A 14,363-nucleotide genomic window follows, 5' to 3' on the forward strand; every position below is an offset into this window, starting at 1 on the left:
GAAGGGGGAGGGGGGGAGGCAGCCCACCTCCTCATGGCTCTGGGTCCACTCTTTCCTCTCCCCCATGCTAACACAAACCGTAAAAGGGGGTTGGACTCGATGGCCTTATAGGCCCCTTCTGACTCTCCTGTTCTATAGTTCCAAGGCTGCATTGGGGATGGTTAAGGGGGGAGGACCCCCAGGGCATCTGGCTAGAGGGGTCCTTCTCCTTTGAGAGCCGGGCATTGTGGGGGGGGGAGGAAGCCCCTGTGTCTGCCTCCAGATCTTGGGGCGGGGTAGATATGTGGAACTGCATTGGGGTTACTCAGGGGTGGGGGAGTGGCTGACTGCACATGCTCAGGGGCATGGTGTTCTTGGTTGTTCCCTGGGCCTGTTCTCCACAGCCCACCCACTCGCTCCTTGCCTCCCACGAGGGTGGGACTCACTGCCCAGGTGGGAGGCAGGCTTGGGGGAGCTTCCTTGGTGGGGAGGGGAGGGGGAGGGGCAGGTGGTGCAGGCCAGGAGGCTCTGCTGGCAGAGCGGGGGTGATCTGTCACTCTTTGGTGATCTGGTAACTGAAGGCCTGGACTGTGCCACAGCAGAGCAGGAAGTAGGTGCCTGTGTGTCTAAGGGTGGGTGGGTGCACATTTCAGGCCTCCTCACCGTGCGGAGGGTGCAAAGTTGGAGGCACCTCCCTCCCTCCCTCCCACCTGCACATGTCCTGTGGGGCTGCCAAAGGCTCCTGTGTGGATGAGGGCAGGACTGCAGGTGAGCAAAGGAGGGAGGGGAGGGTTTTTCAGTGGGAAAGTGGCAGGTCGGAAGGGGGGTCCTGAACCCGCCCTTTAGGCAGTGGCCTGTGTGTGTGATGCCAACTGGGGCCTGCCACTGTTGTGTGCTGCTGTGCCAGGCCGCTTGACTGGCCATTCTCCGGAGGGGCTCTGAGAGGCGGTGCCGGCAGCCACAGAGCCCATTCTCAGAGAGCTCTGTCTCTCTGTGTGTGTGTGTGTGTGTGTGTGTGTGTGTGTGTGATTGCAGAGTGTCTCTTGAGAAAAGCCCCCTCCCCTTCTCCCCTCCCGCCCACCACTATTGGAAGCCCCTCCTCTTCCCTTGCAGGCCTAACCAGGGCTGGGCTGTCTGTGCCTTCGTGCCCAAGGGAGTTCTGCCGGGTCTGGGGGAGGCACTGTGGTGGTCTTTCCAAAGGCAGGCATGGCTGGGCTGGCTCACTAAGGTCTGAGACTCAGCTCAAAACCTGACCAGGAGTTTGGCGGAGAGAAGCGTCAGCCTTAGAAATGGATTTTTTTCCCCATCTGTCTGCTGCTGTTTGTTTTGATGGTGATATGTGACGATCGTAATTAGCTTTTAACTCAATCTTTATGTGGTTTGCTTTTGCCTTTTGTATGCTGGCCTGACCTGGAATCCTATGGGGTGAGAAACAGTGGCCTAAAACACAGCAAGTGGGTAAAGTCAGGTTTCTGGTGGTTGGCTTAGCATCCCTCTTGGCTCTGCCTTCCCACTACTTGTGCCAATAGCAACTCTTCCTGCAAATGTTCTGGACTGGCAAAATGTATTTGAGTCCCCCAGAGGCCAGCTTTTCCGGGGCAAATCCTGGGAGGTGGCATTGGCAAAACTGCCAGGGCGCTGCTGCTGCCACCCATCACCCTCCTCACTCGGGGGCATGCCCCCTCCTCTCTCTGCTGGGGTCTCTGTCTCTGGGTGGGCTGCTTCTCCAGGAAGCCTGGGCTTCTGTAGGCCACCCCCGGCTCTAGCCTTGTGGGAACAACTTGGAGGAGGAGCAGACGGGATGTCAGAGGGGAGGCTGTGGACCCCGCCTGTCCTTGGGGAGTGTCGATTGAGGGCCTCCGGCTCTCTTCCCAGGAGGGGGCGCCACTTGCTAGGGACTCCCTGGGGGATTGTGTGGAGTGGTTGTGGAACGGGCCTGGAGTGGGGGGAGAGGCATTACAGCGGCACTGAGCCACTAGCATGGGATGCTCATGGGAAAGTTGGCGGGTGGGCAGGCAGGCAGGCAAGACGTGCCCATTTTGCTGGTGCACCAGGATTTATGGCCCTGCAAGGGCGGCTGCTGATTTTGGGAACTGGTCTGGCACAGGTCCTTGTGGAAGTCTCGTGGCACAAAGGACAGGCCACCCTGACTCTGGGCATTCTCTTGGTGTTCCTGCTGTTCAGCCCACATGGGGGGCAGGCCAGGGCTATGGCAGGCTGCCCTGAGGGAGTCACCTCTACCTGGGCTTTCCTGGCAGGTGATTCTTGCAGGCAAAGACCTGAAGCCAGGCAGATCTGCGCTGCCAGCCAGCTAAAGCGACATTGCAGTGTGCCCTGACCCGGGTGCCCCTCTGACCCTCCACTGCATGCTGGACACAGGGAGAAGGACCCCGGCTAAGGAACCACTGTGTGGGTTTGGGGTAAGTGAGCAGGAACTCCCCACTGCACGGAACAAAAATCCTTTTGTACAAATCCACAGACCTTGGAGTGTTGGGTACAGTTCTGCTTGCCCCATCTCAGAAACGATGTTGTACAGGTGGAAAAGATTCAGAAAGCGGACAGCCCCTCCATGAGGAAAGGTTCAATATTGGGGGGGGGGAGATTAGTTCAGGAAAAAAAGCAAGCATGGGTGGGCATGATACAGGTGTACACAGTTATGCATGGTATGGAGAAAGTGGGTGGATAAAACTTTCTCTCCCTCCCTTGTAAGAGTAACACTCCAGGACATCCGAGGAAGCTGAAGGGTAGGAGATTCAGGACAGACAAAAGAAAGGACTTGTTCATGCCATGCATGGTTAAAACTGTGGAATTTGCTCCCACAGGGGGCAGTGAGGGCCGCCAACTTGGATGTCTTTAAAAGAGGATTAGACAAATTCTTGGAGAAGGCGACCAGTGGCTGCCAGCCGCCATGGCTGTGCTCTGCCTCAGTCAGAGGCAATGTTGTTGTTATGTGCCTTCAAGTCGATTACGAGTTATGGCGACCCTATGAATCAGCGACCTCCAAGAGCATCTGTCACGAACCACCCTGTTCAGATCTTGTAAGTTCAGGTCTGTGGCTTCCTTTATGGAATCAATCCATCTCTTGTTTGGCCTTCCTCTTTTTCTACTCCCTGCTGTTTTTCCCAGAATTATTGTCTTTTCTAGTGAATCATGTCTTCTCATTATGCGTTCAAAGTATGATAACCTCAGTTTCATCATTTTAGCTTCTTCTGATAGTTCTGGTTTAATTTGTTCTAACACCGAATTATTTGTCTTTTTCACAGTCCATGGTATGCGCAAAGCTCTCCTCCACCACCACATTTGAAATGAGTTGATTTTTCTCTTATCCGACTTTTTCACTGTCCAACTTTCACATCCATACATAGAGATCGGGAATACCATGGTCTGAGTGATCCTGACTTTGGTGTTCAGTGATACATCTTGCATTTGAGGACCTTTTCTAGTTCTCTCACGGCTGCCCTCCCCAGTCCTAGCCTTCTTCTGATTTCTTGACTATTGCCTCCATTTTGGTTAATGACTGTGCCGAGGTATTGATAATCCTTGACATGTTCAATGTCCTCATTGTCAACTGTAAAGTTGCATAAATCTTCTGTCGTCATTACTTTGGTCTTTTGGATGTTCAGCTGTAGTCCTGCTTTTGTGCTTTCTTCTTTAACTTTCATCAGCATTCGTTTCAAATCATTACTGGTTTCTGTTAGTAGTATGGTATCGTCTGCATATCTTAAATGATTGATATTTCTCCCTCCAATTTTCACACCTCCTTCATCTTGATCCAGTCCTGCTTTCCGTATGATATGTTCTGCTTATAGATTAAATAAATAGGGTGATAAAATACATCCCTGTCCCACACCCTTTCCGATGGGGAACCAATTGGTTTCTCCATATTCTGTCCTTACAGTAGCCAGAGTACAGGTTGCGCAACAGGACAATCAGATGCTGTGGCACCCCCATTTCTTTTAAAGCATTCCATAGTTTTTCATGATCTACACAGTCAAAAGGCTTTGCTGTAATCTATAAAGCACAGGGTGATTTCCTTCTGAAATTCCTTGGTCTGTTCCATTATCCAACATATGTTTGCAATATGATCTCTGGTGCCTCTTCCCTTTCTAAATCCAGCTTGGACACCTGGCATTTCTCGCTCCATATATGGTTGTGCCTCTTTGTTGTAGAATCTTGAGCATTACTTTATTTGCATGGGATATTAAGGTAATAGTTCGGTAACTACTGCATTCTCTGGGATCCCCTTTCTTTGGAATTGGGATGTATACGGAACACTTCCAGTCTGTGGGCCATTGTTTAGTTTTGCATATTTCTTGACAATTTTTTCACAAAATTTGTACAGATTCAGTCTCAGTAGCTTGTAGCAACTCTGTTGGTACGCCATCTATTCCTGGTGATTTGTTTCTTCTAAGTATTTGAAGAGCAGCTTTCACCTCACATTCTATAATTTCTGGTTCTTCATCATACGGTTCCTCCATGAATGAATCTGTCATCCTGTCATCTCTTTTATAGAGTTCTTCAGTGTATTGCTTACATCTTCCTTTTATTTCATCTCGGTCAGTCAGTGTGTTCCCCTGTTGATATTCAACATCCCTACTCTTGGTTTAAATTTCCCTTTCATTGCTCTCATCTTTTGGAATAGGGCTCTTGTTCTACCCTTTTTGTTGTCCTCTTCTATTTCTATACAGTAACTATTGTAATAGTTCTCTTTGTCCCTATGTACTAGTCGCTGTATTGTTGCATTTAGGGTTCTGACTGTGTTTCTGTCTCCTTTTGTTTTTGCTTTCCTTCTCTCTTTTACCATTTTAAGAGTTTCTTCAATCATCCATTGAGGTCTTTCTCTCTTTTTAACAAGAGGTATTGTCTTTTTGCATTCTTCCCTGATAACGTCTCTGACTTCATTCCATAGTTCTTCTGGTTCTCTGTCAACTAAGTTTAAAGCCTCAAACCTGTTCCTTATTTGATCTTTATATGCTTCTGGGATGTTATTTAAATTGTATTTTGGCATTATGAGTGCTTTGTTGTTCTTCTTTAGCTTTACTCTGATAAGAACATAAGAAGAGCCTGCTGGATCAGGCCAGTGGCCCATCTAGTCCAGCATCCTGTTCTCACAGTGGCCAACCAGGTGCCTGGGGGAAGCCCGCAAGCAGGACCCGAGTGCAAGAACACTCTCCCCTCCTGAGGCTTCCGGCAACTGGTTTTCAGAAGCATGCTGCCTCTGACTAGGGTGGCAGAGCACAGCCATCACGGCTAGTAGCCATTGATAGCCCTGTCCTCCATGAATTTGTCTAATCTTCTTTTAAAGCCATCCAAGCTGGTGGCCATTACTGCATCTTGTGGGAGCAAATTCCATAGTTTAACTATGCGCTGAATAAAGAAGTACTTCCTTTTGTCTGTCCTGAATCTTCCAACATTCAGCTTCTTTGAATGTCCACGAGTTCTAGTATTATGAGAGAGGGAGAAGAACTTTTGTCTATCCACTTTCTCAATGCCATGCATAATTTTATACACTTCTATCATGTCTCCTCTGACCCGCCTTTTCTCTAAACTAAAAAGCCCCAAATGCTGCAACCTTTCCTCGTAAGGGAGTCGCTCCATCCCCTTGATCATTCTGGTTGCCCTCTTCTGAACCTTTTCCAACTCTATAATATCCTTTTTGAGATGAGGCGACCAGAACTGCACACAGTATTCCAAATGCGGCCGCACCATAGATTTATACAACGGCATTACGATATCGGCTGTTTTATTTTCAATACCTTTCCTAATTATCCCTAGCATGGAATTTGCCTTTTTCACAGCTGCCGCACACTGGGTCGACATTTTCATGATTTTCTATACGACCAGTTCATGATCTGTACCGCAGTCTGCTGCTCCTGGTCTTGTTTTCGCAGAAAGTATGGAACTTCTCCATCTTCTGCTACCAATTATATAATCAATTTGATTCCTATATTGACCATTTGGTGATGTCCACATGTACAGTCATTTTTTCGGTTGCTAAAAAAATGTGTTTGCAAGAAACAAATTATTGGCTTCACAAAATTCAGTAAGTCTCCTGCTTCATTTCTGTCTCCTAGGCCCCATTTCCCCACAATTCCTAGTTCTTCTCTGTTCCCTACTTTTGCATTCCAATCCCCCATGATTATCAGCACATCTTGTTTTGGTGTATGATCAGTTTGCTCCTGTACTTCTGTGTAAAATCTCTCCAATTCCTCTTCTTCTGCGTTTGCTGTTGGAACATAGACTTTGGATGATGGTTATGTTGATAGGTTTCCCGTTTAATCTCATGATATAACTTGCTCAGACCTTGTGTCGTAGCTCCTAATTGCTCTTGCTACATCACTTCTCACAATTAAAGCAACCCCATTTCTTCTTAATTTCTCATTTCCTGCATAAAATATTTTGTAGTTGCCTGATTGAAAACGTCCCATTCCCGTCCATTTTAGTTCGCTGACACCAAGTATAGTAATGTTGATGCGTTCCATTTCTTGCTTGACAATTTCTAACTTTCCCTGGTTCATGCTTCTCACATTCCATGTTCCTGTTGTGTGTGTTGTACAACTCTGGACTCTCCTTTTGCATCTGTGTACATCAGCCTCTGGGTTTCCTTTCGGCTTTGACCCAGCTGCGTCATTAGTTACAGCGCTACTCGTACTTGTTCTTCCCCAGTAGCTTGGTGAGTGCCTTCTGACCTGGGGGTCTCATCTTCCAGCACTATCTCGTGTTGCATTTTGGATACTCTGTTCACAGGGTTTTCGTGGTAAGAGGTATTCAGAGGTGGTTTACCATTGTCTTCCTCTGAGTTTGGATGCATCTTAGTCTGGTGTCTCAGCTTTGACCATTCTTCCTTGGGTGTCCCTGCTAGGAGTCTAGCCTCTTGGTCTAGACTCCTGACGGCATTGCTCTCTGCTGCTTCAACACACTCAAACTCCCTCACCACATTAAGGTGTGCATCGTAGAGGGGGGTCAGAGGCAATATGGCTCCTGAATACCAGTTGCTGGAAACCGCAGGAGGGGAGAGCTCTCTTGCCCTCTCGTCCTGCCTGTGGGCTTCCCGTAATGGGCATCTGGTTGGCCACAGTGAGGACAGGATGCTGGACTAGGTGGACCTCCTTGGGCCTGATCCAAGCAGGGTTCTTCTTAGTGCAACTAATAATTTTAATTTTTACGCTGTTATTAACTGGAAGGTTTTTTTTAGATTAATCATTGATTGTGGTACTTTTATATTGTATTTTATTGTGTACTGTACGTCGCCTAGAGTGGCCGTTAATTCGGCCAGATAGGCGACTCATAAATAAAATTTTATTATTATTTATCAAATTCTGCACTGTTTTTTAAATCATGCAGATGAAGCTGTTCTGCATAACTTAACTGTATTCATTATGCAATCCTTTCATCCTTATTGTTTAATTTCCCAATCTTTTTTGGGGGGGTGAGGGGTGAAGAAAGGATGCATAATTTATTAGGCACTTTCATACTAATTGCAAAGTTCTGCTACTTCTGGGGAGGGAGAAGCAAGCATGTTGGAGCCTCATCTTTGACTACCTTTGCAGAAGTTCCCAGTTTCAGTCCCCAGGATGAAAGAAAAGGTGGTTTCTGTCTGTCTGCCTGAGCTGGGGGGGGGGGAGACAGTCAGAGTAGCCCATGGAATGGCCTGACCAAGGTAGGAGGGAGGCAGCTGCTTATGCCCAACCCCAGGCCCCTCCCTGGGACCCTTAGTCAACCCCCCTCTGCCTGACCCAGCATCTGAGTTATCACATCGTGCATACTTTAAAGCTATCTACTACCCCGTCATAAGGTCTCAAAACTGGCTTTTTTTAATAAGAAAAAAGAAAGACAGCAGAGAGTTTCAGGAGGCCAGCCTCTGCCCCTGTGCAATTTCCCTGCGCATGTGCATCATGGAGCTCTGCTGGGCAGTGTGTGCCATGCTCTGGAAGTGGACAGAAAACTGATCTGAGTTTCCTCTGGAACCTCATTTGGGGGGACAGTGGGGGGGGTGCTCCTTCTCGTCACAGCAGGGACCCCAAGCTCAATTGGAGAGCAGGACTGAGCTGCCTCTGGACAGCCAGCACAGGCCTCACAGGCACAGCCCCAGAATGTTCCTTTCCTCAGAGGGAGCTTTCACAAGGAGTTGTTATTTCTGAAGAGCCTGCTTTGGATTGCCACTTTTGTTTCAGTCTGCATGACGTCCTGAACATCAAAGCCGAGAGCGCCTTGGTGCCCAAGTTCTGCTGCTGGGCTGGCGTGGTGCCACCTGAGACCCAGCGGCTGAGGAAGAGAGAGGCTCCCTGGCTTTGTGTTCCTACAGGCGAGTTATGGGGGCTCTGGCCTTGCAGAATTTAATCCTGACATTCCTGCCCTGCCCCTGATGAGCTGGGGGCTCTGGGGTGCTTGTAGTGGACTCCCTGGCTGGCCACTGCAGGTCTTTTGCAGGGCGCTGGGTGGAACCGGGAACTTTTGTCCCTACCGCTCGGCCCCCCAGCTTTCACCCTGGGATATGAGAGGCAGGGTGGCCGGCAGCCCCCCTCTTGCCAGTGGGTTATGCCTCCTTTTCGGTGCAGCCTCCCTTGCCCTGAATCAGCCCTGTAGGGGTAGAAGGGACACAGGAGGCCTCTTCTCTGGCATCTTTACCCAAAAGTGGAACAGCTTTTCCTTTACCACCTAAGGGTTAGCTGTCCCGTTGCCACCCACAGCAGCTAGTAGCCAGAGGTAGGCGGTCCCTGCACTCGGGAGGCATTAGGACCCGGTGCTGGCTGCTAGGCCCCTCTCTGGTGGGGGCCTGGGAACCGCCGCCCCCCCCCCCGCAGCTGCCGGTGAGTCACTTCCTCTCCCTTTCCCAGTGCCCCGCCCCCTCCAGTCCCAGGCCCGGTCACCAGAGTACAACCAAAGCAGGAATTGGGCACAGGCGCCGCAAAGGCGGGGGGGGGGGCTCTGCACAGCCGCGTTGGCTTTTCTGCTGGGGGCATTTTGGGGTTTGGGGCAGGCTGTGTAGGCCTGTTGCGCTTGCAGCTTCAAGTGCGTGCTGGGGGCGGATGGAGAGAGGCTCAGAGGGCCGGGCCGCACTAGGGGGCAGGGGTGTGTGTGTGGGCCCCGTGTGGCCCTTCAGCGTGGGCCCTGCTGGGCTCTCTCTTCTGCCCTGAGGCTCCGCTGCTGGTTCCTGTGATCGCAGGCCAGGCCCCGTGGAAGCAGCCGTGGCTGTTGAAGTCGCCTACGCACCAAGCGCAGGAGGAACTCACCGGAGCAGACTCCTGGCTCCTGCGTGACCCCAACAGTCTGCTGATCTAAGGGGAGTGCCTGCAGCACGGCTGGGGCTGCCCCACTCTCTGCCTCATGGCCCCGCCCCATACGACCCCGAGGGGAGGACGGAGACTGGCGGCAGCTGGAGCCAACCAAAGGAGCCCACCTACGTCAGGGTCCTGGTCTCAGGGCGACCATTCCGAGGCCCCAGCAGGAGGCACAAGCAGGACCCGAGGGCCACACAGTCTCGGCCCCCCTCCCCCAGCCTGGCAGAAGGACACCCTGACTGGCGCTGTCTGGGCACAGCAGTGCACTGCCCTCGAGGCGCGCCTCGGAAGGCGCTCAGTGTTGAGGTGCCTATTTGGGGCCTGTAGGGGCTGAGTTCGGATGCCCGCCGCCTTCCTGCGGTGTTCCCGACTTGCCACGGCGGTGCCACTTATATTTAGCACTAACAGAACGAGTGGCAGTTGTCGGCCATGACTGGAAGAGGAACCTCCATGGCCAGGAGCAGCACACCTGTGGCCCAGTAGATGCGGGACAAATAAAGGGGCGCCTGTGGCTTCCGACGGGAAGGAGCCCCCGCTGAGTTGCTGGTACTGCAGCCGAGCTGCCCTTCCTGTACTGCAGCCGCCCAGAGGGACCGTCTGGTGCAGGGGGCCGCCCCCCAAGGCACAAGTGGGGTCGGGCTGCAGCTGGGCAACCCGCGAGGAGGAGGGGCAATGAGCGGCGGGAGCAGGGCCGGCACACGTGCTTGGGGGTGTGTGAGGGCTTCTGCTCGCCCTGTGGGCGGGTCCTGCGAGGTCGAGACGCGCCTCCCCCGCCAAAGTGCCGCAGTGGCCACGGCAGAGCCTCGCGGCTTCCAGCTCGGTCGACGGGACCGGCTGGAGCCTCGCGCGCTGATTGGCTGCAGCACTGCCGGCGCTGGGTCTGCCCCACCCCACCGACCCACCTCCGGAGGGACGGAGTCAGGGGAGGGGGATCGTCGCAGCCACGATGGACTCGGCGCGCTCCATCCAGCTCGAGATCAGCTCGCTGAAAGGTACCCTGCGGGAGGAGTCCCCGCTGGGACTGCCCGGTTCCATCGGGATGGGCGGGGGGCGCAGAGCCGATGCGGCGGAGCTTCCCTGCCTGGTGGGCTCGCGGGCCCTCGGGATGGCGCGAGTGGGGGCCCCGCCCCGGGCAAGGCCGCTTCTGCACCGGTGGTGCCCACTCGGACCTCGGAGGGCTGCGCTGACCTGTGACTTTCCTCGCCCGCCCCTCGGCTTGTCTGCGGTTTGGCTTGCAGGGAGGCTGGCCGGTGCCTCCCTGGAGTTCTCCTCTCACTCACGGCGGCGGCGGCTTCGCTTGAGGTCCAGGGGGGAGGGGGGGAGGGCGCCGGATTTGCCTTGTCGAAGGTTTGGAGTGCGGCGCCCTCCTTTGCGTGGCGGGGAAAGTCGCTGCTGCCGAAGACCCCGCGCTGAGCCCCCAGCAGCTTCTCCAGGAGGGCTGGGAAGGACCCCCGCGTGGCTCCCCGGATAACCGCTGCCAGTCCGTGTCGGCAGGGCGCCCCCCCCAGATGGACTCCCCGGGCCTGGGCTGCCTCACTGGGTGCCCTCCCTGACCCCGACGGGCCGTTTCCTGATTTTCGAAGCACCCCCACGGTGTGTGTGGCTTTGCAGAGCAGCAACCGGAAGGCAAGCCCCCCCCCCCCCCGTGGAGGATGCAGTCTGAACCTGGGCATGGGAGGCAGGGAGGGAGGGGACACTTTGGCAGAATAGGCGCTGCCCAGTCCAGCTTTTCATACTTTTGCTAAGTTTGGGGGGGCATGAGAGGTTGAGCTAGAGGCTTCATGGGGAAGATGGGCTGGAGCAGGCGTTGGGGGGGAGGGGCAAGGGGCGGTAAGGGAAAATGGGTAGAGCTGTTTGTGGGAAGAGGTGACCTTCCGGCTGCTGAGGGTAGGGTGAATCTGGATGCAAGAGTAGAAAGAGAAAGGGGTATAAGACCTTATGCGAAGGGTGGGGAAGTCAAGGCTGAGGGAGGAGACCAGAGTCTGTCCCTGCAGCTGAGTCCTTGGCCTTTGGGTGGGGGTGGACAAAGTGCACAGAGGAGAAGTCTGTCCAGAGTCGGTAGCCATTGTAGAACCTCCATGTGCAGAGGCAGTGTATCCCCATCTGCTGGATGCAGCCTTCATGGTGTACTTGTGTGCTTCGTGAGCCGCCTGTGGGTGGCAGAATGCTAGGCAGCCCCACCTGTGTCTGACCCAGCAAGGCCCCAGTGGGGCCCTTTTGCCCCTGCACCACTCAGGCAGGGGGTTCCCCCTCTCGGCCTGCTCCAGGGAAGACTCTGAACCATCACAGGGCCTGGTGTGGGCACCAGCTGTGGGATCCATTGTCAGGCTCTGCGGAAGCAGCGTGGGCCTTGCTGTGGCAGGAGGCAAGGGAGGCGTCCCTCTGGTTTCTTGGCTGGTGGATCGTGTGTGTGTGTGGGGGGGGAGGGAAGCCACTCCTTTGGAGGGTGGTCCTGAGGGAGGGGGCTGGCTCTGCCAGGCCTGTCAAATGAGGGGGGGGGTCTGAGGAAGCCTCAAGGTGCCTGCTGCCTGGTCAGCCCTTGCCTGGGCCCCTGCCCCCCCAGCTAGGGCCAGCTGCGGATGCTGCAGCCAAGGACTGTTCTTTGCTCCAAAGCGCTTGCAGTGTCACGGGGGGTGCTGCTGCGTGGTCTGAGCTCAGCACGCTAGGGGAAGGCCGTAGTTCAGTGGTAGAGCACCTGCTTTCCATAAGAAGGTCCTGTCTTCAGTCCCCAGTGGCAGCATCTCCAGGTAGGGTGTGGGAAGATTCCTTGCCTGAAACGCTGAAGAGCTGTTGCTGCCAGTCAGTGTAGACATTCTTGAGCTAGACAGGCCGGTGGCCTGACTCTGTGCATGGTAGGTTCCTCTGTTTCTGAGGGCCCTCAAGACATTGCCCCTCCAAACAGCCACACAGGGTTGATTGTCCGTTCGACTGGCCTGTTTTAATAGCAGCCCCTCTGTGCGAGCCCCCCTCTCGCCTGGCCACTGGGGGGTGTTGGCAACAGAGGAGGAACGCAGCAAGCCTGCTGCTGCTGTGGTTAGTGGGTGGGGAGGCTCAGCTGAGGGTCCAGAAGGACACCCAGACCTGAATAGTTCTGGCTGAACCTTGCCAGGCTTAGCAGCTCACTAGTCCATAGTGAGGCTCTTTAGACACTGTCTAGTAAGGATTCCGAGGGGAGTAGATGGCATCCCCCCTTCTCCCCAACGCACACATGCCCAGGCTAAGCCCGCCTGTCAGGCCAGGCCCGTTTCCAGCTTGGTGTCTCTTCTGTACAATGCAGCCCAGTTTGTCTGGATTCCCGCAAAGAGGTGCCGTGCCTAGTCTAGGGTGGATGTTGCAGGCTGGCTGGCAGCTGTTGTGAGCAGGGGCAGTGCCCTCTGTGGGCTGTGCCTGGACAGGAAGGGGGCTTGTGTTGTCCGGAGGGTCTGCATATGCGGAGTGGGAGGGGTCCCGTTTGGCTGATCTACGTGTCGGGGGAGGCTGTGCGGGGTGTGTGTGCACCACTTAGGCTGCCAGGCCACGTGGAGGCTCTTCTGTGCCGGACTGGCTGATTCACCGTGAGAATGCCCCTTAGTAATCCATCCCTTTGTGCCACCTTCAGCTCCTCCCGGCTTGGCTCACTCTGCTGCACTCCCCTTGCAGGCAGCTGCTCCTTTGCTCCTGGAAATCTCTGGGCAGCCTCTGGGGGGGGTAAGTAGGGCTCAGAGCCTCTGTGCTGGAGAGGAGCATGTCATCCCCCACTAAGCTGCAAGGACCAGCCCTTGGGGGGCACTGTTGGTCATCCAAGAGGCCCTTGGACTTCCCTCGCGGCCTTGGTGCCCTTCTCTGTCTGTGGGGCTCCTCTGAGAGTCTCCTTCCTGCCCCCCCATGCTGAGAAACTGCTGAGGGGGAGGGCCCTGGCCCTTGTCCTCTGCCTGCCTCAGTTTCCCCACTCCAGATTGCACCCTGCCAGCCAGGTGCTTCTCCTCCCCGCCCGCCTTGCAGAGCCTCAGTGGTGTTTTGGGGGAGGGGCAAAACACTTGGGGGAATAATTGGAGGAGGGGTCCACTTCGCCTATGGCTTCTCTGTGTCTGGCTGCTCCCTCGTGAAGCTGCCTTGGGAGTTCCTCCGTCTAAGCCCACGTGGGAATTGGGCCCAGTCAGAACAACAGCTTCGGGGGGTGCAGGGACTGGAGTGTGGTGGCTCCAAGCTCCCTGCAGAAGCGGCTGCCTGCTATCTCCAGAGGGACTGATGTGGGGGCTCAGGGTGGACTGGGGAGGGGAGTGTGAGAGAGCTGTTCCCCAGGGTGTAGCCCTGGTAAAGGGCAGAGGATGTGCAGCTGGCGCCTTGCTGGGGAAGGGGGGGTTCCCCTGGAAAGGGAGAGAGGGGCCCAGTTTCAGGCTCACAAGTTGGGAGCCCCCCCCCCCGCTTTCCCTGGTCCCCCTGCTTTCCCTGGTTTGTGTGTCTCTTCATAGGGCCAAAAAAGCAGCTAGGAGCTGCCGTGTTCTGTGGCCTGATGTGCTTTGTGTGGTGTGCTGGGGTCTCTGGCGAGCAGTGCTGGCACACAGGCGCAGAGCTGGGGGCCTGGCTGCCACTGCTGGACTTGGCTTCAGTCCCCAAATTCGCTGGCTCTGCGCTTTCGTGTGGTTGCAGCAGGGACATATTTTGGTGTGTCCGGGTTGGAGGGGGGAGCTGTGCCTGTGGGTCGTGCTGGCCATATTTGTATATGTGACGGTGGGGAGGGGGCCTGCGTACCCCCATGATGTGAAAGGCAGGTGCTGTTGCCTGCAGGCTCACCGGCCTCCCTGCCCCACATAAGAACATAAGAAGATAAGAAGAGCCTGCTGGATCAGGCCAGTGGCCCATCGAGTCCAGCATCCTGTTCTCACAGTGGCCAACCAGGTGCCTGGGGAAGCCCGCAAGCAGGACCCGAGTGAAAGAACACTCTCCCCTCCTGAGGCTTCCGGCAACTGGTTTTCAGAAGCATGCTGCCTCTGACTAGGGTGGCAGAGCACAGCCATCACGGCTAGTAGCCATTGATAGCCCTGTCCTCCATGAATTTGTCTAATCTTCTTTTAAAGCCATCCAAGCTGGTGGCCATTACTGCATCTTGTGGGAGCAAATTCC

The 14,363-nt window shown here is 54.7% G+C and overlaps 1 protein-coding gene across 8 annotated transcripts in view; it reads left to right on the top strand.

Moving 5' to 3' along the window:
* The window catches only part of PLEC (plectin), a 142,896-nt gene that overhangs the window by 46,039 nt on the left and 82,494 nt on the right, over positions 1-14,363 (top strand). For 2 of the 8 annotated variants that reach the window (XM_061607259.1, XM_061607260.1), the window contains exon 1: positions 10,192-10,252. The exons of the other annotated variants lie outside the window; for them this stretch is intronic. In XM_061607259.1, the coding sequence (XP_061463243.1) occupies positions 10,207-10,252 (46 nt within the window). In that variant the 5' untranslated portion in view covers positions 10,192-10,206. Of the gene's footprint in view, positions 1-10,191; positions 10,253-14,363 lie in introns of those variants that run through there. 8 annotated transcript variants of the gene reach the window in all.

This window comes from Rhineura floridana, chromosome 1 (assembly GCF_030035675.1).
Source record: "Rhineura floridana isolate rRhiFlo1 chromosome 1, rRhiFlo1.hap2, whole genome shotgun sequence".
NCBI classification, from domain to species: domain Eukaryota; kingdom Metazoa; phylum Chordata; class Lepidosauria; order Squamata; family Rhineuridae; genus Rhineura; species Rhineura floridana.